This window comes from Protopterus annectens, chromosome 2.part2 (genome assembly GCF_019279795.1).
Source record: "Protopterus annectens isolate FY-2018-M chromosome 2.part2, PAN1.0, whole genome shotgun sequence".
Taxonomy (NCBI): Eukaryota; Metazoa; Chordata; order Ceratodontiformes; family Protopteridae; genus Protopterus; species Protopterus annectens.
In genome coordinates this window covers 530,217,626-530,243,310 of record NC_056730.1, presented here as the reverse complement: position 1 = coordinate 530,243,310, position 25,685 = coordinate 530,217,626, and the positions used below count along the sequence as shown (strand labels likewise).

At 37.8% G+C, this 25,685-nt stretch overlaps 1 protein-coding gene across 1 annotated transcript in view; it reads right to left on the bottom strand.

Moving 5' to 3' along the window:
• CAPN7 (calpain 7) overlaps positions 1–25,685 on the bottom strand; it is a 1,011,285-nt gene that overhangs the window by 493,147 nt on the left and 492,453 nt on the right. Inside the window, exon 10 of the mRNA XM_044064001.1 lies at positions 7,153–7,299. Within this exon, the coding sequence (XP_043919936.1) occupies positions 7,153–7,299 (147 nt within the window). The remainder of the gene's footprint in view (positions 1–7,152; positions 7,300–25,685) is intronic.

The window sequence follows — 25,685 nt, the reverse complement described above, 5'->3', positions numbered from 1 at the left end:
GACTTTCATTGGAGTGCTATATTTTGTACACCATGATTATGAAAGATTGTCAAACAGTGTCAATGTTGATCTGGGGTGTCTTGATTGTTGAACATTGATGATATAGGTAGTTGATTTGAGAAATTATTACTGTTATTATTGACCTACATTTGTCTAATAGATGCTGTTTATGGTCAAGGAAAATATATATGTTTTTATACATATATATATTATGTCACATTACTTTAAGTGTAACACAACTCCTAATACAAATAATGTTGACATGTCTGTTTTATGACTGCATCTTATTGCAGAGTTACATATTCTGCTCTGTTATCATCTAACTATTGGAAAAATATTTTTTCATTCATTAATATTAATGAGCCTATTTGCCCTATTGGCTCATGGTTTGTATATAAATGGATGAGTGCAAGGAACTTGAATTTATTGTCCTACACTGAAGAAGGCACTTTTGCCGAAACTAGTCTGTTTTGGAACAAATAAATGGAATTTGAACTCCGTTCTGCCTTGCTGGTCTATTTGGTGAATTTGATACTTGGTTTGGACCGTGCATTCCCCCTTGCATAGGATTTGGTTGGTTTGATTACTGTATCAAGTCACTCTAATAAGCCTTGACTGTTTAGTCACATCTACCAATTGGATAATAATATTGTGCAGTAATAATTGGACACTGTTTTAAGGGCCTTTGAGTAGCTGATAATTATTAGCTGGGTGGCGACAATAATTACTACTGTATAGTCTGGGTAAAAGGGGCACAGCTGGAGAACCTGTGCCAGCCTTCCCCAGAAGCGGCTGTGTGGTTATGTAAACTCTTATCTCAAAGTGTGGGTGTATCAGCTACTTGGGCAGGGACACAAAGCACTGGTTGGACAGAAAGGGTGCTGGAGATATTAGCTTGCCAAGCTAGGCTCAGATCTGGACCCTACAGCTGTGCCAGTGGGGAGTCTTATTGGGGACCTGGAGAGCAAGGGAGCGACCAGCCCTGGACTGACTGTCATCTCTGTGTGCTCTTAAGGGAAATTGCACTTTGCTGTGTGTAATTTGTTATCCTTTCCTCATATATGAGATGCCTTCTCTGGTGTTAGTCATGAGGATTGAGGCTCCTTGATTGCTGGGCCAGGGCACAGCCATCACAGTTACGATAGCTTTTTTTTTTTCCTGTGGCAAAGGAACCTCTAAGACAGAGGAACCAAGGCAAGCTATTAAAGCCAGAACATCTTTATGTAAAATCATCAAATACTCCGCAGCAAAATGTTCATAACAAAATAAAACTACAGCTACAGTCACCACCATCTGCCATCTGAGTACTGAGGGGAGGGAGTCTATCCTATGGGTCTAGTTGTAGCTGGTGGACTGCTGGCGAGAGGAATGAATACTTTTTCACAGAAGAAGCTCCAGAAGAAAGATCACCAAAACTAATGGAAATAAGAGCTCCAATACTTGCACAGGTTTTGCCACAAAAGAGGTCAAAGCTTGTGATTCAGAAGCAGTATGTTCCAAGCCCTGATTACATGACAGGATGGAATCCCATTGTATGCCACCAAAGAAGTCTACACTGGAAGGATTGAAAGCACATCAAGGTCTTGTATGTACAAAACTGGACTTCATTAGATTGTAGACCTGCAGGGCTCAGCAGGACTGAAGGGGTCCCAATGGCATCTTCCTTTATTCCATATCCCTACTGTGTTTCTCCATCTTAATCAACTTATGTGCCTTCTAATGAATATTTTCTTTGGATAAGGTAATAGTTACCTGTTTACTTGAGGAAAGTGCAGTTGTGTACACTTACCATAATTTAGATGCTCAAATGTATTCATTGTTGCAATCTTGAGTTGTGGGACTTCCTGTGTTAAAGACCTTGGCCGGCCCAGCTACTAGATAAAAAAAATCTCCCTCTTCCATGGGTTGGTGAATGCCCTGACCAATGTCAGTATGCTCAGGTATATAGGGAGCCAGCCGACATCATGATATCAGTTTTTTCTTGCCCCCCTGAGGGGAGACGTCCTTAAGATGGGTCCTAAGGTAAAAGGCCTAAGACAGAGAACTTAATGGCTTGAGAATAAGCATTTTGCCAGACTACCCTGTAGGCTGAGGGGGAAGGAGGAAGGGAGGAAAAGAAGACTGTAACAATGAATACACTCGAACATTCGTTTTGATAGGTGCATTTTTTATGGGAATGCATGCAATAGGCTAAGAACATCGTACTTTAATGTAAGAGATTGGCTTAGACAGATTCACACTCAGTGCGAGTATACTTCATTTTATTTCATCTGGTATTTGTAATAGATGAATTAGCAATATACTTGGATTGGTTGAATTCAAGTGGAAAGACCAGAGTTGAGGGCTTGATTGGTTAGCTCACATAAATATACATATTTTAACTTCAGGCTCTTATTGGATAAGATGAGTAGCTATAGGACTTCTTTATCTCACTTGAATAGCCTGTTAGAATGGTTATTTGAAAGTATATTTACACATACTGTGACTGGTGCATTTGCCGATTCTGTTTTATTTGCCAGGATTTGTTATTTAATATTTTGTGCATTATATTTCCTTGGTCTGATGAAGCTGTACTTCATGACCATGATAGTTCTCATCATTTCTGTTTTTTTATTGTATTTTAAGTGTAGTATTTTAGTATTATTTTTTATTCATTAAACATTTTAAAGCTGTGGTGGTCGTGGTTTTCTTCTTTTTTTGCATCTGGATTCCTCTGAATATTTACTGCGACCTTGATTCAGTTGGTGCTCCTACTGAGCTCTGTCATGGAGGAGGGAGACTTTTTTCTCTGGTAGTCAGGCTGGCCAAGGGCTTTCATGGCAGAAAATTCCACAAGTCAGGACTGCAACAGTGAAACACGAAGCATATCAGGACATCTTTGCTTAAGCAATCAGGTATCTACAGTCCAGAAACCCTGAGATTTTTAGCTCTCCTACACAAAGATTTATACTAAAAAGTTTAACAGTGCTCACAACTTAACTCATTATGATTTTCATCCAGACAAATTAAGTGCTGAAAATTGATTATAGTCTGTAGAGGGAATTTGTCTCATACAGACACATTTATCGGTGACCTTTTCCAGGAATGTATTGCAATTTGGAAAAAAAAGCAATAATGATAATAAGGAAATGCCAAAGTGAACTAATTATTCTACGAAATTCTTTCTATGGAAATGGCTGATGGACATGCAAAACTCAAAGCAAGTAGTCTATAGTAGCATGGAATGAAATGAGATTACAGCTAGGCAGTGCAAGTTTGGGGTCTATATTACAACATCGAAGTTTCACAACTTCGAATGTTCTAATATCGACACCTATTCAGTGAATGCTGGCAACACTGAACATGCAGAACAGTGAATTTTTTCCTAGGGAAAAAAATTGCTGTTCCGAAACACATACACACAACACAAGCACACCAAACAAACAGCAATCCACATACACCTAAAATCTTACAGCTAACCCTACACTAAACTGTACAAACACCACTAACTATCCACTTACCTTAACCCAAACCCTAACCCTAACCATAAGGTCCATCACTATCGCACACTCACCTCACCCGTGCCCTAACCCTAACTCACTTACCTCACCCTAACACTCACGTCCACACAATCGCATACTTACCTGACACGCGCCCTAACCCTAACTCACCTAACCTGCCCTAACCCTCACGTCCACACAATCGCACACATACTTAACCCATGCCCTAACCCTAACTCACCTAACCCACGCCCATTCGCACACTTACCTGAACTCGACCCGTAACTTTCCACCACAGCACTGAAAATACCGAAGTGACAGAAACGGACAACCAAATTCTTTCCCTAGGAAAAAATTAGGTTTTCTGTCATTTCGCTATTTTCAGCTTTTGTTGAATATGGGTCGATATTAGAATATTCGAAGTTGTGAAATTTCGATGTTCTAATATAGATCTCAAGTTTGTACTGGTCAGCAACTACAGCCTGGAATACTAAAAAGCAACATTCTTTGTTTTCATCTGTACAGGCATTTTGCTTTGAAATGTTAATGTTTTTTACTTATCTGGATTTTGTGAATTTATCCAAATTGATTTACTGCCAGTTGTTTCTGCGAGAAGTTATGATTACTCTACTCATAGAGCACAGAATCTGCATACTGGTTTGCTAATAGTGATTATATTAATATAGGAACTTGATTTAAAGTTGATTTACTGTTTATGTGAATCCATTATGCAAGTATGTTTCATCTGAGCTGCCTACCAGCCCCACATTTCCTTGCCCAACTAAAATGTATGAACTGTATGATCTTTTGGGGGCCATGCTGCAGGAACTGTGTCTGTTAGGAAACTTGACAATAAGAAGTTGTGTGTATTCCTAGTGTGCTGAGGTTCCTCACTCATGTCACTGGACAAGGCTAAGTTCACTCAGTCTGGGCTGCTAAAGTTAGTGTGGAGACACTGTAATTGCAGCACACCTTTTCTAGAGACAGTTTCGGTGAAGAAAGCTTATGTCTTTTCTTCACCATCTTTGTAGCCTGTTCTGCCATAGTAGTTATCTGTATGTGGAATATTTCCTACTGGTGGTAAAAGAAGCTGAAAAGTATCTTCATTTACTCACAATATACTATTAAACTATTAATGAAGTACAGACTATTAATGAAGTACAAAGTAATTTCTTGAGTTTCAATGTCTGGTCATTACATGCTTAGTCAACTACTGAGAGTTATTTTGATCATCAAGGATAGGGGACTAACACTTTTTCCATCTACTACACCCCATATTTACTGAAAAAAAAGAAAACTGAACTTGTTTCCTTCAGACTAGCATTTCACATTACTTACTATGGCCAACTTACTCAAGTGTTTTATGCCATGTCCGAAGTTTAGTTGTGGAACACTGACTGACTAGAGGTCTCAATGTTTTCCACTGACTTTTTAAAGACTGGTGTTTCTCTTCTGCCTTTTGTTTCAACAGGCCAAGGAGCTCATTAATGATTATTTAAAATGGCTGTGTGCCAATTATTTAGCTTAGGCTAGTAAATTTATGATCTCTTAATTATATCAAATAAGGTTAACGCATATGCGTTATGCTGGATTCAGTTTTGTTTTCATCACTGGAAACTGATCACTATTTAATTGACTTTGTTACTGTTCTATGCTACATGGCTACAGTGGTAGAATAAACCTGGACTACTTTATGGTACTCTTCAAAGTAATGTACTGGGCTAATCCATAGGCTTGAATTTTAGGTTTTGTTCTGCTGGTTTTTGACAAGTCCTTATAGTGGCTACTATGAAAAATTGGTCACTATAGTGTAGCTTGTTATAGGGAATTTGTGAGGAAGGGCCTTTAGAGAAGAGCACCTAAGGTTGAAGCTAAACTGGAGCTGAGTGTTGCCACCTCTCTCAGCCATGCATCTATTATCAGAAACTGAAACGAGTGAAGTAGTAGGAAGTATTTCCTCCTGGTTACACTTCATTGTTGTCACCCACCACAGTAATTTGCTCTGAAAAGGAAAAATGAAAATAAGGTGCTGATTCAAAGAATCAATCTCATGATCCTAAAGGGTCAAAAGTAAAGCTGACATTCTCTCTCAAGTGTAACCTGACAAGGTGAACCACCACATTACTTGCTAACAGATCTCAGGAATATTCTGTGGCTGACCATATCTACTACTGTGACAAAAGAATCTTGCTTTCTGTTGTAACAAATTCTATTACTTCTGACTGTCAATCCACTAGTCCAAAAAGGGAACTATCTGTAGGCTATCAACCATTACTTGGACAGAGTTTGAATAAAACTGTCCAGGTATGGAAACACAGGCAACCCTTTCATCTAAAGGCTGCAAAAGCTGGTGGTAAGCTTGTGAATACTTTGGGAGTATTTGCAAGACTCAACACCGTAGCACAGAACTGGACATGCTTATTTCCCCCTTTAAATGTATGCATAATTCTTATAAGAAGGCAATAGTGATGCACTAGTTTCAGATCCAGTGTTACTAGTTAAACTCTTTGGAAGTAAACAGGAAGAACAACACAGTAAGTAATCATTTTCTATTCTTCACGTTTCCTGAAAAAGTGCACATTAAAAATGGGTTTTCAGGATCCCTTGTCTGTTTTGGGAGAAGAAAGAAAAATATAGAGAAGTGTCTCTTTTAGAAGTTTCTTTATCCCCTTAAACAAGACAGTTTTTCCTTTGACATATCTTCTCTTCAGGCTTTTGGAACTAATTGTGGCAAAGGAAGTAAAAGGAATTTTATCATATATATAACCTGACTTCAAAACATTCTTTCAGCAAATGGTCTAAGGAGATTCTGGAGGAGGCTTTTGGACAAGATGTTGCAAACAAAGGGAACCTATGCTGAAAGTACTGTAGCCCTCTTGAAGTCCTTTAGCAGAATCACCATAGACCGAGGTAAAGACAAAAAGCTTTGCCCTTTGTATGTACATTAAAATGAGATTCTCATCTTCAGCTCCCTTGACCTCATCTACTAACGATGAAACCGAATTGTGAACAATGTAAAATGGTAAAAACTAAATCTCCCCCTGTATAAGGAAACATTCTGTAGAAATTCAAAAATAAGTGTAAAAAAGTATACAGAAGTAACCTACTGTCACATTGTCTTTAATACAATTAACTCATATGATGTGCCGCAAATGTCGCCTTATGCAGTTAGGTGTCTTGACCTTAAATTTTATAAGAAAATCCTAACAGCAGTACAGAGAAACTGAAAAAGTAGGTATGGTCAAATTCAAGTCAGAATGGCCATTAGAGAATGAGAATTTGCAACTTTTGTGAAACACTCAGTTTAAAATAAAAATGCATTTATCAATGACTTTCAGAAAAACAAATATAAAACTAAAAACACGAACATGTACTGCTGTTATGATTTCAGGCCTTAATTTCTGGATAAACTGTTGCAAAAAATATTTTTCCATCAAAATTCAATATTCAGCTGCTCCTTTGCTACCGATACATGGAATATAACAACAGGTCATGTCATAACTAACGGTCTTGTATCACTTCATCAAAAATTTCTTAAGACCATGCCTATCTCCTTTGGATATAAGCTGTTTACATATGGGGACCAAAAATAGTCAAAAACAAGTCAGTACTTTCAGGGCACGTTTCTTGAAAATGGTCATTAGTAAAGGAGTTAGATGCTTAATTTACTTACAGAGTTTGAGCCAGGAAAGTCATAGCCTCCCATGACCTTCATGTAAGCCTTTTCAATGAGGGATACCCAGAGTTCACTTCTGTTGTTAGAGTAGGAACACAGCAGCTCTCCATTGCAATCTGCTGGCAAGTAATCATCAATTATTACCTGTTAATAAGGACACAAAAGGGAAGGCAACAAACTGAGTAGCAGTGCAATGCAAAAAAAAAACAAAATATCTCACAAAGAACAAAATCTCCAGAGAGGCAGCTTTGCTTCTGGGTCAAAGTATTCTTCTCTCATCAAATTCACTTTTATACCTCTCCCACCATTTACAGGACACTGTTCTGGCTAATTACAGGAGAAAAGGTACTAATATACATTTACTCACCGTATCTATAGATCATTCAGAGAAGCGTGTGAAGTGAGTACATCCAATGGCATCATCTTCTGCTGGCTGTAAGCATCTGGTAAAAACTTTCCAGTCATGGGAATATCTTACCTCTAAAGACCACACTAATGACCTTCCATCTGATTAAGGGGTGTGCACACCACCCTAATAGCTACCACTTTCTTCCAAAGAAATCATTTGCCCTTCCAAAATATAAAATAAATTTTTAATGAGGAGCTGCATTATGGCATACAACTCCTTAGCTAATTTTCGCTACAGGTCTAATGTCAGAAAATATTCTTAAAGACCTAAGAATATTGCAAGTACTCACACATCAGTAGTCTCATACTCAAAGTTAAATAACTGGGATCGATTATACAGCACTGATTAAAATAAACCATTAAGGCGGCAATCAGTCCGAAACAAGGAAATGGTCAAGAAAAGATGCAGGGCAGCCCTGCCAGAGAAGGCTGTGGTACTAAAGTGTAAATTTAAGATATATAAAGATAGACTGAAGGGCTGTGCACAACTATCTGCTGTAGACACAAATTCTTGAATCAAGCACTAACAGCAACCCACTCTAGTTAAATTCTCTTTCACAACACTGAACTGGCAGCAAGATCCCTTGGTAGTGAAAATCAATCAAGCAGATATGAGCTGTCTATGTTAATGCATGCTCTTTCTAACAGAGCAAAATAAGTTAAACATGAAATAAAAGAGAAGATCTTTAACCTCAAAAGGTTGCATAAGAATTTTTGACATATGTCAAGAAAGGTAGTAGCGTAGTGAAGTATCAAGCACGAAGGAGCAGGCAATAATCCAAATAAAGTGCGAGTAGCTAAATGAAGAACTCTGGCAACTCTGAAAGGTGCAAAAACTTTTAATGGAGGTTAAAAGATGAGCGCTTTCGCGTGGTCCATCCACGCTTCATCAGATGTCAAGAAACATAGCAAACACTTATCATCATACACACTTTAAGGAAGAATGGAATGTAATTGAGTCTGATCCTGAAGAATATCTCACAAACCACCTTCTAGATGGAAAACAAGGAAATCTAGTCATCAGGATGAACAAGTGCCTATGAACACTACAAAGGCCATTTTGCCCAAAGAGTATATACCTACAAAATTATTCTGGAAGAGCTGACATCTACCAGAAAGTCAGCCTTTCAGGATACATGTTGATACTGATCATTATGCAATACAAGTGGCAGAAGTCCAACAACCTTATGACAGGAAAGCTGAGTGAAGACATTTGGTAATGTTTTAGCAGAGGTTACTCTATAATGAGACACACAAATTTAACACTCATCATGAAGAACAAGGACAGGGTGATGGTAAGCTGTCTTTCTGGTGCTAGAGTCCACTGTGTTACTAGATCCCGCAATTCCCTTTATGCAAAGTTGACATGTGATTCAACCATTGTGCATGTAAGAGTGAACAATTTGAACACTGTTCCTTGGATCAGGTGTACTTCGAAATGTCAAACTACACAAATGCTGAACAGCTAACGATCAAATGAGCAAAAGCCAAAACAATGAAAAAACAAAACAGATTTACTGCGTCCTCCTCACATCTCCCCGTTAATTAAAAAGAGCAACTCAGAGATCGCTTTACAGTGGGGAAAGGGCAAATTCCTTGATCCCCACTGTGCACAACCTTGCATGGACCCAACACTGGCAGACGTGATCAAACAACTTTTGATCACTTTTGCCAGTGTTAAACATGTTTGAAATTATGAACATTCAGTCATATGGTCTACTCTCCTATCATAGCAACTTACTCTCCTTGGATCATACAAAGATGGACATGATGAAGATCTCACAATATAAATCTGAGGCTCATATGAAATTAGTCTTGAGAGTTACTCTACCATTACCAAGAATGATGCCACTAATTATTAGCTTAATTAATGGAGTTATTCTAAAACAGTCCGGTATATATCAGCCTGGGATGAAATGACTGAAAGCTCTTTGTCTGCTTTATAGGGGGTGGCTTACACCTCTCTCTTCATGGCTTTAGTATATTGACCACACTTTTTCTTCTCCCACAGTCCAATTTTTTAGGCACGGTCAGTGTCCTTAAAATAGTAACATAGTCAAACAAAATCAAACCTATACAAAGGTAACACAGCTCAATGCTATTTAAACTCCTTACAGACCTTCCTGACCTCAAAAATATAGCTATCTGCATAGCTACTGAAACATGGTTTCAGTGTAGTGATAGCATCCCCACAGTGCCAGGTTTCAATGCCTACCATTCTTTCTGACCCACTGTTGAAAATGAATGTGTTGTTGGAGAGGGGGTGTGTCTGTTTTCTTAAGAAGTCAACTCACATCTAGACTCATAAAACAATACTATGACCTCAAGCTCTTACATACTCCACTTACTGTCACAAAAATCCACACCACATCATAGTCAACTACTCATTCCATGTCACCAGCATGTCACAAGGTATACCTAAACAAACAGGAATCCCTCCCCATTGAACTTATTACTCTCCTGGGGGATTTCAGCTGCAGTTCTATTAACTGGGACACCCACACTACCACAAATAAATGTAGGTAACTCTTCCTAGACTTTATAAATACTAGATCCTTAGACTGACTAGTAGTTGACCCAACTGGGTCTAGGACTATTCACTGAAAGCACATTTCAATGAAACACATTTGACTGTGCACCAATCACTGAAAGCTCAATTCACTGAAACACATTTCACTGAAAGTTATATATGGCCTTTTCCCCACTGTAGTGCAACCCTGGAGTTAGAATATATAGTAAGGGGGGGGTGTGTGTGGGGGCGTAGCCCCCCGCCTATTTTAAATATTTTGAACTATACGCATGGATACTTGCAATTTCAATAAATTACTCTTTTCTAAACTTAATATATATCCAAACTATGTGGGGGGCTATGCCCCCAATGTGGGGGGGGGAGTTCCCCCCACACCCCCCCTTACTATATATTCTAACTTCAGGGTCGCACTACAGTGGGGAAAAGGCCATATATAACTTTCAGTGAAATGTGTTTCAGTGAGTTGTGTTTTCAGTGAATTGTGCTTTCAGTAATTTGTACACAGTCATTTGAGTTTCAGTGAAATGTGCTTTCAGTGAATAGTCCTAGACCCACCTAACCATACTCTTATGCCTGCAGTTTTCCCATCATTGATCACATCTGACCACCATTTAGTAATATTCTCTATGAGGGTAAAACCTGATTTATCTTCAAATCCTTCTATCTTTCGTGACTGTTCTAAGGTAAACCTATTACAGTGAGCTTATGACCTGATGAAGTTTAAACACCTCCCCTTAATGAACTCATCTCACACACTACTATATTCATGGATAGCTTCTATGCTGACATAAAACTATGCACTGATATGTCAGCCCCCCTCAGACACAAATACATTCAGGCATACCCCCAAAGTATAACCCTAGTATAAACAAACTACACAAGAATAAGAAATGTATTGTCCATAAGAATAAACTTAATACCACAATCTCTGAAAGTGAACTCAAAAAGACTGCTAAAGAACTCAGAAGCAAAATCAAATCCTCCAAAGGTAAGTATGAGCTGAAAAATGCCAATATGTCAGAAACCATAGAAGCAATACTCAACAATACACTGAGCTAATACATAACACTCAAACTTTACATGTTTATCAAACCTCTAACTCTCCCTCACACATTAGCATGGTCAACAATTACCACCAAATCACTTTGGAGCAAGTCCAGAGTGTTCTCTTCAAGGCCAAAAACACTAGCTACAATGGTCCAGACAATGTGCCATGTCACCTTCTTGTCATCACGTAAGTCTAGACTCACATCCAATGGAAAAAAAACTCTAGAGGTACACCACGACAAATGGAGTTGACCTGATGAAAACCTTTTTATTCACACAAATATCATAGAACAATGGCCAGTAAGTGCTTTCACGTTTCTCTGAACGCTTCTTCAAACTTAAAAAGTACTCCTTCTATAGTACATCAATATAAAGGCAGGTTTAACCAGAGATTCCGGCCAACTCACAAATGGCAACCTCACTTCCTACTATGTCAGCTGATACACCCAACGTCAGTGAGAGAGAGAAGAGCAATGATGTGAGCGGACGTGCTTTTGGGTCTACAGAAAGTATGGAGAAGGCTCACGAGGTGAAAATAAAGACATTTCCATTGTCCAGGATGTTCGCTGGAAGGAGAAACTGATACAGGAGATGGCGACAACGTCAGATGTTACGACTCCGTTTTGTCCTTTTCCATTGCCCTTCTGGGCATTTCAGAAGCAAGCATGGAGCCCTCAATCGAGGATGAGGAAATGCAAGTCGTCGGAAGAGAGGCTGGAGTTCCAGAAAAAGATATTGCAACCGGTGAGTCGGACTTAGTGATTAATCTTTCCAGTTATGTTCTAAATGAAACAGAAAGGGGACTTTTAAATAAAGGACTTTCGTTTATCCCAGCCAAGAGCATTGATTGTACTGAATTAATGTTGGACATTAAATTATTCACGAGGAAATTAGCTTAAACATGTTATATGGTGATAATGTGAGTAATGTAACTACAAGGTTTAGAAAACCATTCACTTTTACACCCCAGTTCCATCCCTTGTTAGAGGGGTTTGAGAAAGCGTGTGAGAGGGATTTACTGAACTTATTGGAGAGAGGTAGAGCTGATAGGAAAGATGCTTTTTACAATTTGAATGTCAGGGAAACAGAAGCACTCAAGACTCTTCAAGTACAATGAAGGAATTGTTATTAGACCTGCTGATAAAGGCAGAGCTATTGTTCTAATGGATAGAAATGTTAATGCAAGTAAAATGAGTGATTTACTGGGAGAGCAAGGGACCTATCAGAATTTGAATGCTGTACAGTTAGAAAGGATTATAAAAGATGTACACAGCACATTATATATGTTTCTATGTGATGTTATAGATTTTGAGCTGTATAAGTATTTTTTGATCGAGAAACCTGTGATTCCAGTTATAAGGGGATTATCTAAGGTACACAAATGCTTGCTAAATCTTGCTATGAGACCCATTGTCTCGAGTAAAGGATGGCTAACAGAGTCTGTATCTATTTATTTTGAGAAGCAATTAAGACAGGTAGTCGATGCGACAACAACAGTGATTAGAGATACTTAGCATTTCTTGGAAACTCTGACAATGTGACAACAGGAGGTGATATATCCTCAGATTTGTTAGTTACTTTAGATGTCACCTCACTGTTTACTAGTATAACAAATGAAACAGGTGTTGAACATATGAGGTTGTTCCTGATGGAGAAAAGTATGCCAAGAGATTTGGTCATTAGATGTGCAATGCTCATGGATGTTATCTTGAAAAACAATGCCTTTATATATGATGACAACAATTTTCTACAATTGAAAGGTGTAGCGATGGGGACTCCGTGCTCCAATTCTTATGCCAATTTGGTAATGGCGTATTGGGAGGATACCTATGTGATGCAGAATACACAGTACACAACTCAGATCAAATACTATAAACGCTTTGTAGATGATTTTTTTTGGTTTGGAGGGGTGATGAGGATAGTTTAAAAAGTTTCATAGGGTATATAAATGGCACTACCACTTTTCTCTCTTTTACAGGGAATTGGTCCAAGAAAGAGATAGAATTTCTAGATGTGTTAGTATGTAAACAAGATGAAGGGTTAAAGACAGAGATGTTTAGGAAGACTTGCAGGAAGAATGCAGTGTTACAACGCACAAGCATGCACCCTCCACACATTTACTGAAATATAGTTAAAGGTCAGGCCCTAAGGGCCTCCAGGCTCACCAGTGAAAATTCTGTGTTTCGGCTCAGGTTAGACAGTTTAGAGAATGCATTTAAGGAGAGAGGGTACCACACCTATGAAACTGCTTATATTCATGATGAGATTGTGACCAGAAGGGACACCACAGGTAAACCATACATTAAGAGGAATAGAGAGAGATTACGTACAGAGACTAATGGAACCAGAGGTACTGGTAATATCAACAGGATAGTGATACCCTACACAAACAATAGTAGAAAGATTAAGGAGCTCATTTACAATAACTGGCACATACTCACTTTGGACAGTAAAGTCAGAGAAGCAGCAGGGAATACACCGAATCTTACATACAGGAACACTCAGTCATTGAAAAGGATATTGTGCTATGAGAAGACTGGAAAGGATAGGACCAGATCTGTCAGAGTAGAGATGTTTCCATGTAGGTCATGCAACTATCGCAGTTTCATGTCTGGGAGCAAGGAATTTACTCACCCTGACACAGGTCATGTATTTTCTTTTAAGATATATGCAGATTGTAAGACATGGGATCTCGTGTATCTAGCTGTATGTCAGAAATGCAGTTGCTTCTATGTTGGCAAAACCAAGAGAACACTGAGAGAGCGTGTGAGGGAACACATTTATGCCATCAGTAGAGAAGATGAGAGTAATGATCTTGCAAGACACGTAATGCATCCAGATACAACACATACGTTTTGGTTTACAGTGATGGAATTAATATAAAAAAAACAGTGAAGTTAGGTGATGTCAGGAACCATACTGAGAAGCAGGAAGCTAGATTGATCCTGAGGTTACAAGCAGATAAGTTACACGGCCTAAATGAAAGAGTTTCACTGAAACCCTTCCTTAAAGATAGACCCCTTACTCCCTAGTCACTTTTAATGGACAGACCCTTATTTATTACCTTGGTACACAAGTATGAACACATGTTTTTATATATACACGAGTATGAAGCTTTTATGGAATAGTAGTTTTTATATGGAACAGCAGATTTTTATGGTAATGAAATTTTACTGACATTACAAATGTTAAATGGCTAGAATAAACATGTTTTTAGGTGTAGGACATTTATATGAATGCCCGTATTTTATATGTATTGTTATATATATTTTCTATGCACATTTTATTAGTTAGTGTGTGTGTGTGTGTGTGTGTGTGTGTGTGTGTGTGTGTGTATGTATATATATATATATATATATATATATATATATATATATATATTTATTTGTTTTTATTGCATGCACACATTTGCATATGCTTTCTATATGCATTGTTATGTGATGACACAATACATTCATCAGTATTGTAAGCACTACTAGGCAGAGATGATTTAATTGATTTTTGATTACTGCATTAATGAACGACATAATGGTATGATTTTGATTGATGCAAGCTAGTTAAACCTGCCTTTATATTGATGTACTATAGAAGGAGTACTTTTTAAGTCTGAAGAATCGTTCAGAGAAACGTGAAAGCGTTTACTGGCAATTGTTCTGTTCTCTTTTTGTGAATAAAAAGGTTTTCATCAGGTTGGCTCCGTTTGTCGTGGTGTGCCTCTGGAGTTTTTTTCATTGGATTTGCTCTCTTGCTTATCAGGGGCACTTTATCCAGAGCTGTGTTCTGTTTGCCTTATAGCCTCACTACTAACCCTACTCATTCTCAGTCTCTCTCTCCATTACACTCATGCCTGAGGTCTAATACTGTTATAGTCATCACATTCCACTAGGGAGGGCACAACACTGACCCTGGAAACTATAGCCCTATAAGCCTCACCAGCCTTATCCATAAAGCAAAGGAGCACATCATTATGGAACTGGAACTTATCAACTAAAAACTGGCAGCCAACGATTTCTTGATCCAAACCAGTCTGGGTTCATTAAGGGTAGATCCTGCCTCCTAAAACTGATATCCTTCTTTGAACAAATCACTGATGCAAATCATGATGGCAAATCAGTTCATATTGCTTACATCGACCTGGCCAAGGCCACTGATACTATCCCACATTCTGGCCCTATTGACAAGTTAATCAAACTTAATGTAAACCCCTAAGTTACTCATTAGATAGCAAACTGGTTTACTGACAGAATACAATCCACGAGTCACTACCAGTGATCTCTCTCAGGGACGAGTCCTTGAGCCACTTCTCTTCAATATTTACTTCTCTAATGTCAAAGCCGGTATCAGTGGCCTATGGCTAACAAATGACAGATGACTCAAACTCTTAAGCTGTCAGACTCTACAGAAAGGCCAAACACAAGTGGTGTCCAGACAAAGTCCTTATGCTTAATGCTAAGAAATGTGGTATTGTGTCCTTTGACAAACACTGGCACCCAAGAACATACTATATAAATGACAACCCTTTGAAAATTGACATAGTTATTAGAAACTAAGGCACTTTCATTTACAAAGATGTTATTAGAAAATCCTTTTATCTAGCCAAACTGATTACAAATGGTATATCTTCTAGATCAAGGGAATATTGTCATAACTCTCTATTCCTTTCTCATCAGAATAGTAAAAGAATATACTAACCTTTTCAGTATGTACTTACGTAAACGTATGACAGCTTGACAGAACTCTGTATTTCGTTACTATGACAATCAGGGGCACATCTTCTTTGTGCTACACAGACCAACTTAAAGCAATTTCTCTCTTCAATGCTTCTACAGACCCCTGAAAAAGGACGTTTGCCTTGCTTATAAGGCCTTGAAGTATTCAGTCCTATGCAACCTCCTACACATCCACAAAACAAACAATACCCCACCACCTGCTCAAAAGAACAAAACTTGCCCCATAACATAAACAGGACCTGCTAATAAGAAAGATATCTCCCTCAAAGAATCCCTCTTTTACTGAATTGACTCTGCTTTGATGTAAAACAATACATCCCTCATCAAGTGCAAACTGGATGAATAGAAGGGAAATTCACCCCTTCTCTGGCCAATTAAACCTCTCATTTAAGAGGATTATTTAAGTAGTATTTCTTCATGGTAAAACTAAAAGCACAAACCAAAACAAATTCGGCAAAGGCAGAGATAAAATGACTAGTAAGAAAAATCACACTGCCTTCTAAGTCACACTACTAGTATTCACCACAGTGCTGGACCACAGATAGAGAAACAATCATTTGATTAAGTACAGTTGAGCACTTTCGTTCAGAACAAGACATCACTTCACTGATTTATTCACCATAATTCCACATGCGGTAGGGTTCGAGTGGTTCAAAAATGTGATCAGTGATTTTTTAACACACACTGACTGTCGCAATATTGTTTTTATGAAACTAGTAACAAAATACAATTATGTATATTTTTAAGGAAAATTTTTTGACAGAAAAGTACAGTTGCAATGGGTGCATCTTGTGTGCCATTTATGCCAATTTAGTTTAATACGAAAGGAAAGGAGATTTATTCTGAATTTCTCTTATTTTCAACATTGCCTCCTTTATACCAGATTTTTGGATGACTTCTGCATAATTTGGACAGGTACCAAAGAACATTTGGTTGATTTTATAAAGTACCTCTTTACCACTAGATATTTTCTCAGATTTATATCTTATATAATGGAAGATGAATTTAACTATCTGGATGTCTTTATCTATAAAGATAAGGGTTCATGGAAGTATGTTTCCAAAATCTACCGTAAACTCATCTACTATAACTCATTTTTTTCATTATAGTAGTGAACACTTGTTGTCCCAAAAAATAAGTATTATAAAGGGTCAGCTTGTAAGGGTAGCCCATATGACCTGCTATTATGAAGATTTTATACACGAATATGAAAACTTAAGGACAATGTTTCTTCAAAGGGGTACCCCAACCAGTTTCTTTCTAAGATTATTTCAGAAGTTACTGAAGGATGGGGTATGAGTTTTTTTGTCGATTTTTGGGAATAGGGTTGACTTTAACTTGGATAATGTGTGCACTCACCCAAGAGAACTCAATGATGAAAACAATGGCAAAAATTTTTACAATGCTATTTGACTGGCATATAACAGTGAATATTCTTGTATCAAAGATATTATCATTAAATATTGGGAGTTCTTCAGTCAGCTACCTGGTAAGCTTGAAGTTTTTAAAAATACTCCCAAACTCACATACAAAAAAAGGTATGTTTGAAAGATATGTACAAATGTAACAGAGGGCACTGCAACCAACATTTAAACAGGAAAACTGATACTTACAAATGTGTTTTTTGCAGGCAATACTCCTATGTTAGTAACACTGAATTAAAAAAATTATTTAAATCGTCATGAAAAAGACTTAAGAGCTCAGAATTAATTTAATTGTAACACTGTTGGTGTTGTTTATATTTGTACTTGCCAGTGTGGTGCCTTCTACATTGGAAAAATGGAAAGGGCACTGAAGAGCTGTATACATGAACATACATACGATGTAACATATGGCGTAGAAAATAATTATTTGGCGAAACATGCAAAAGTGTGCCAAAATGTCAGTTATAAATGTTATGTTTTAGAACAAGTGCAAAAAACCCTGGGGATGGGGGGGTGGCACTGGGAAGATTTATTAGATTTCTAAGACCTATTTTGGCAAATGCATTTACAAGCCAATAGACCAACAGATATGAATGATGTAATTTCCATAGCAGCTGTTTTGAAATTAAGATCAGCAAAAGTTTTTTAAGGTTTTAAGTCATTTATAAATTACAAATTATAAATTACACAGTATGTTATTTATTACACACTTCATCTGTGTTGGTAAAAAGTGTAAAATGGTAACCAAGTGCTTGTGGCTCATATATGTAAAGACGACCCTCCTGAACCAAGAAGTGGATGCAACCACACCTTCACAAGAAAATACTTTGATAGCAGTATTTTCCTTTGGGTGACTTACCATGGCAAACATGAAGGAGTTGACAGTCCAGTCTGCTTTGAAATTTCACTCCTCTCAGCCTCTGAAGCAAAGCAGATTATCTGTTTGGTCTTCCTAATTTCTGCACCCTTTATAAGTAAAACCTAAGACTGCTGATTAAAGTAATTGTCACATGATTATTTGTTGAAGTTTAAATGCTCATAATATTTTTTCTATAGCACTGACAATACTGTACATAAAACCCCGTGTCTACTGTGAGTAACTGATATTCTACCGAATTAAATAAAATAACTGAAAAGAGAAGGATGTCTCTCTCTCTCTCTCTCTCATATATATATATATATATATATGTGTGTGTGTGTGTGTGTGTGTGTGTGTGTATATATATATATATATATATATATATATATATATATATATATATATATTTTATATATATATATATCCATATATATATATATATCCATATATCTATATCTATACATATATATATATTATATATATATATTTATATATATATATATATATATATATATACACACAAACACACAAGGATGTGTGTGTGTGTGTGTGTGTGTGTGTGTGTGTGTATATATATAGATATATATATATATATATATATATATATATATATATATACACACATATACACGCATGCATTATAGCATTGATAAATTATAACCAATAGCTAGTTACTTTAAGTGGTTAGATGAATGATAGCTTACACCTAAAAATGTCAGCAAGTCCAAAAGCAGTTTTTCACTGATAAAAGTAATAACATTCACAAATCAGAAATTGCCAAGAATAACACCCACAAAACAGTCTAAACCTGCTGGATATAACCACAAACAATTTCAGATACTTGGATTTTAATTTGTTTAGCTGCCAACACAGACTTCAAGCTGAACATAGTCTAATAAATAAGCCCAACAAGACCTAAACAAAATATCCATACAAACTCTTGGGCAGTCAATGTGAACTGGAAACAGTCAGGAGAGGGAACTCATTGCCTTTGGCTAAATAAACAGCCAGTCTGGCACATTCAGTACTTTAAAACAAGATGCAAATATCTACAAAGCAGAAAGCACCTGAATCAGGGAAATACCCAAATCACAGCAGTAATAATTGAACAGCTGTAGACACTAAACCAAAAGTCCACCTGTAAGATGGTGAAATATCAAATTGCCAATAAAAAATTCAGACCAAGCCAGGAAATGATGCAAGCAGCAACAGCAGTAATAACTGGTAACGGAGCTCAACAAACTCCACAGTTCCACACCGTCTTCACAGCACAATTCTTATGTTCACCAGGAAAATCCACATCTATTCAGACAGATCAGTAAACAAGTAAAACTCCACAGAACATTGTACTTGGAGTTATAACCGAAGGTTTGTCATTGGTAACTAGACTGTCACTATCTTTGGACATATCACAAAGTGGTCATACAAATCAATGATCACATGATTCCTAAATAACGTACCACGGAGCCCTTGTACCAGCAACAACAAGTAGGTAGTCTTAACGAATTTATTTATCACAAACGTTTTCGCCGCACAAAGGTGCAGCTTCCTCAGAGAAAACAAATTAACAATGAGGTAAAAGTGCACGCCCCTTTTATACAAAGCAAAAGGGAAATGACAACATGATAAGGTGAAACTCATTGTAGTAATTGGTAAACAAGTAGAAGCCTTCACAGGAACAACTTGTTCCTCAAAGAGAAAATGCAAACATTAATTCATGTTAGTAATAAGCATTTCAAAGTGTGGAATGTTACCAAAGAAATAAACATAAAATTTAAAATGACATATTTAAAATTCTTAAAATATGTGAAAGAAATCATAACGTTAAAGTAAAATTCAACATAAAAAGTCATTCAAATAGCAACTCATAAAAAGTAAGTATAATATGCAGTAATGGATTAAATCTTAGTAAAAAGTAATGGTAATCCATTATAAGTATGAACCATAATGAGCAACTGTGTACCTTAAAGATATTATTGTATAAACAACAATAATAACTAAAATCTAGGCAATATTTAACATGAGAGGTGCTACAACAAAGGCACGTCACATGAAGTCAGAAACAAAAAATTTTGTATGTTTTAAAAAGTCTTTATGTATGCATAAGAAAGTAAGTAATATCTACAAAGGGGTGGGGGTGGGTACTATCTTAAATAGCTCCTCAATTTGAGTACTGCTGAGATGTTACAGTTTTCGTTTAAACCGGGTAGCAAAATCGTCTAAACGCAGTTGCCACTCCAGTTCACGTACTTCTAAGAGTAGAGTTATTGGGCCTCCCGGATGTTATTGGTCACTTGATCTATGGCCATAAAGAGAAAGAGTGCCCAGGGTGGTTGGCAATGTGTTTAGCCAAAGCGTTAACGTCAGAGTTTTTCTTAATTGCATACATATGCTCATAGACACGGTCCCTAAGTCTGCGGTCAGTCTTTCCCAGATAAAATGAGGGACAGCAATCACAAAGAGCCAGGTATACAACTGATCTACTTTCACAGTTGAGTGGAGCTTGGATTAAAAACTTCCTGTCCCTTATAGTGTAGGTCTGCCCTACCTTCATTTTGTAACACCAGTTGCAAAAACCACATGGGTACATCCTGTGCGCTTGTTAAAGGTTTTTTTAGTTAGGTCCCACTGTAGAAGTTCCTTAAGATTGTTGTTCCTCTTGAAGACAAAATTAGGACAAGGGCCTAATTTCTCAGAGAGGCCAGGACTCCCCAAGATAAATTGCCAGTTTTTCTTAATCAATGCAGTGGTAGTCTGAGTGTTAAGACTAAATGTGTGGACGTAACTAATGGCAAAATCACGTACATGGTTGGTCAGAGAGATGTCATTAGGAGAGGGGGAACACACAATGGGTGACAGTAGTGTGTTGTTAGAACTAAGGTCAAGTAGTACATGGCTTTGCAAGATAGGTTTATAAACCCCATTTATCCTTTTGGCTGTAACTTCAAGCCTAATTTCATCAATGAGATTCCTCGGGTAACCCCTATTAAGGAACATGTTACACAAAAGTGTGCATTCGTTCTGAAAGGTGTCAAAATCACTACACATTCTAACAGCCCTAACCATTTGGCCCTTCACAATAGATTTCTTTTGTTTGAAGGGATAGTGGCTTGTGAAGTGCAGGAACGAATTACAGTAAGACGACTGCTGACCTTAACCCTTGTTTCCTACATCAAGGTCCAAGAATTATACTTAACCGTAAAGGGGACTTCACTATTTACAATTTCACAGACTTGGAACTAAGGGAGGAATTAGTTGAGTTACTTTCCCTTGGTTACACATTTGTCCCTAGTAAAATGGGTGACATATCCAAGGAACTTATTGAACTAAAATGCTTTGTCCGAAAGTTAAATTTCAAGTTACTGTTTAGCAATGAAGTTGCCTTGTCACATGATTCTCTCAAACTACCGAGTGTGTATAACCCCCCCATCCACCCTTCTCTCCAGCTTTTTGAAAGGATCTGTGAAGTAGACATCAGACATTCCTTTAAGGCATGTAATAGTTATACCGAAACTCCTCGGTATAACATTACTAAAGAACAAGTCTCCCTCTTAGATGAATTATGCCATTACCCAGTTCGAGTAGTCAAACCTGATAAAGGGGGTGGACTTGTAATTATGGACAATTCACTGTATAACGAAAAAATGCTCGATGTCCTTAACACACCTGCCTATTCCCCTGCTTCTCTCAATGAAATACACCGCACTCCATAGTATGATGAGGGCGTCTTCCGTGACTTGTTCTTGCAGGGTAAGATTGACATAGAAACTTACAATTACATCGACATCTCTATGCCAAAAATTCCAGTCATGTTTGGCATCCCCAAGGTCCATAAGGATGTCAATAATCCCCCATGCGCGCTGGTTGATGGTAGATCATCTATGACATATCCCAGCGCCAGATTGGTAGACACTATCCTGTCTAAATACCTGAAGGACCTTCGGGTGTATGTAAAGACTCCTGGTCTTTTTAGACAACTTCAACAACATTCCGTTCGATGATGGGAATAATTTTCTCACCATCGACGTTGTTGACTTATACACCTCCATTCCACACCAAGAAGCTGTGGAATGGATTTCCTCCTGCTTTTAGACTGTGGAGCACCACAGACTGAAATTGACTTGGTTACAGAAGTCTTGGACATAGTCCTTTCATGTAATTACTTCCTTTTGATAAGGATTACTTTTTACAGAAAAAGGAGTGGCGATGGGCTCGCCTTGTGGGGCCTCAGTCGCCAACTTCTTTATGGGTTTTGGGAAAAGAACTTCCTTTTTCCAGTGAAAGGATGCAGACAGTGAAATTTTACACACGCTACCTGGATGATATTTTCATCCTCTTCCATGGTAATGACACAGAAGCCGTAGACTTCTTACAGTTTCTAAATGGTACTACTGACTTCTTGAAATTCACTTCTAATTTTTCACCTGTAGAAATCGATTACCTCGATGTAAAGTTGAGAAAGGAAGGGAACACCTACACATCTTGTGTTTACAGAAAGCCAACTTACTGTAATTCGTTCCTGCACTTCACAAGCCACCATCCCTTCAAACAAAAGAAATCTATTGTGAAGGGCCAAATGGTTAGGGCTGTTAGAATGTGTAGTGATTTTGACACCTTTCAGAACGAATGCACACTTTTGTGTAACATGTTCCTTAATAGGGGTTACCCGAGGAATCTCATTGATGAAATTAGGCTTGAAGTTACAGCCAAAAGGATAAATGGGGTTTATAAACCTATCTTGCAAAGCCATGTACTACTTGACCTTAGTTCTAACAACACACTACTGTCACCCATTGAGTGTTCCCCCTCTCCTAATGACATCTCTCTGACCAACCATGTACGTGATTTTGCCATTAGTTACGTCCACACATTTAGTCTTAACACTCAGACTACCACTGCATTGATTAAGAAAAACTGGCAATTTATCTTGGGGAGTCCTGGCCTCTCTGAGAAATTAGGCCCTTGTCCTAATTTTGTCTTCAAGAGGAACAACAATCTTAAGGAACTTCTACAGTGGGACCTAACTAAAAAAACCTTTAACAAGCGCACAGGGATGTACCCATGTGGTTTTTGCAACTGGTGTTACAAAATGAAGGTAGGGCAGACCTACACTATAAGGGACAGGAAGTTTTTAATCCAAGCTCCACTCAACTGTGAAAGTAGATCAGTTGTATACCTGGCTCTTTGTGATTGCTGTCCCTCATTTTATCTGGGAAAGACTGACCGCAGACTTAGGGACCGTGTCTATGAGCATATGTATGCAATTAAGAAAAACTCTGACGTTAACGCTTTGGCTAAACACATTGCCAACCACCCTGGGCACTCTTTCTCTTTTATGGCCATAGATCAAGTGACCAATAACATCCGGGGAGGCCCAATAACTCTACTCTTAGAAGTACGTGAACTGGAGTGGCAACTGCGTTTAGACGCATTTTGCTACCCGGGTTTAAACGAAAACTGTAACATCTCAGCAGTACTCAAATTGAGGAGCTATTTAAGATAGTACCCACCCCCCACCCCCCCTTTGTAGATATTACTTACTTTCTTATGCATACATAAAGACTTTTTTTAAAACATACAAAATTTTTTTGTTTCTGACTTCATGTGACGTGCCTTTGTTGTAGCACCTCTCATGTTAAATATTGCCTAGATTTTAGTTATTATTGTTGTTTATACAATAATATCTTTAAGGTACACAGTTGCTCATTATGGTTCATACTTATAATGGATTACCATTACTTTTTTACTAAGATTTAATCCATTACTGCATATTATACTTACTTTTTTATGAGTTGCTATTTGAATGACTTTTTATGTTGAATTTTTACTTTAACGTTATGATTTCTTTCACATATTTTAAGAATTTTAAATATGTCATTTTAAATTTTATGTTTATTTCTTTGGTAACATTCCACACTTTGAAATGCTTATTACTAACATGAATTAATGTTTGCATTTTCTCTTTGAGGAACAAGTTGTTCCTGTGAAGGCTTCTACTTGTTTACCAATTACTACAATGAGTTTCACCTTATCATGTTGTCATTTCCCTTTTGCTTTGTATAAAAGGGGCGTGCACTTTTACCTCATTGTTAATTTGTTTTCTCTGAGGAAGCTGCACCTTTGTGCGGCGAAAACGTTTGTGATAAATAAATTCGTTAAGACTACCTACTTGTTGTTGCTGGTACAAGGGCTCCGTGGTACGTTTTTGGATTCCAGTTGTTCTTGTCTTTTGCATTTGCATGATTCCTAAATAAAGCATTTTTTATCATTTTCTTCCCACTGCCTATGGATCAGCAGTCCCCTCCCAGCCAATCAACCTATTCATTCTCCCTCACCATGGTGAGGGTTGACTAAGAGGGGCCATCATTCAGACAACAATCAGGGGTGGTTTGCAATTCTTTTTGCTTTATGCCACTTGGACATTCTCAAATCCAGCTGGCATAATGAGGAGGAGGTAGGGATGTACAATGTGCTGACCATGAAAGATAACCCCTCACTTCTGCAAAAGACATCCTCTTCATGAAGCCCTACACCATTCCCAGAGCACAGAAAGTGACCTTCACAGGTCTCTGGTAAGAAAATGTTGTCTATCCAGTTTCCCTCTGAATGCATACAACCCAATGGGAGGGGGAAGAAGGTCATACCTTTTCACTCCCGTCTTTCCAACCAGTCTGCTCCAGTGTCTGGGCCACAAACTCAAGTCAGCTGGGTCACGGTCAGTGCTCTGTCTGTCTGCATCACAGCTAAAGAAAACAATTTTATTTTTAAATATAAAGCTCTTAGTCCTAAAGGACTGAAAACTGTCATTGACTGGAAATATTTAATTTAATTGTTTTATTTTACTGTTGCTGCAATGTTACTGTTTTTCATTAACTCTGACTGTATTTAAAATTCTGGTTTTCAACATACATCTGTTCACCTTAGAGAAAAAGTGATGAAGTGCTAAAGAATCTTAAGTTTTTCCTTTCTTTTTCAAATCCATAGCTGTACATCTTTTGTTCTCTGTGTCACATGATCCAAACAAGAAGCCTAGTCCTAAAATGTAGTTGTGCTTTGTCATGCTGTCCCAACTGACAGGGGTTTCCTTGTCTTATACTGGGATAGTTTTCTTTACAGCCAAAGCCTGACAGGCAGAAAACGTGGTCTTCATCAATATCATGTAGCAACAAGAGTGAATATCTGTTTCAGTTCTCTGAAATCTGGAATTAGGCACCGAATCATAGGATACACTATGTGGGAGGCAAAATTCATCCAGCATCAAATCCCACTTGCCTACTGAACTAAGAGGACTACATTCTTCCAAGTAACAGGTCAGGCGTTCCTCACTCACAAAACTCACTGATCAGAAATAATTCCTGTATGCTCTGCTCCAGCAGAGGGATGAAGCTACACTCATGCACTTAACTAATAGTATTCATTTCCCTGGGATGAAAATGGCTATTAAAGAGACCCCCTGGGCTAAAGCCCACTGTTCAAAATGCACCACTCTAAGGAGACAGCATACATGCTCATACCATATTATGGTCTGGTTG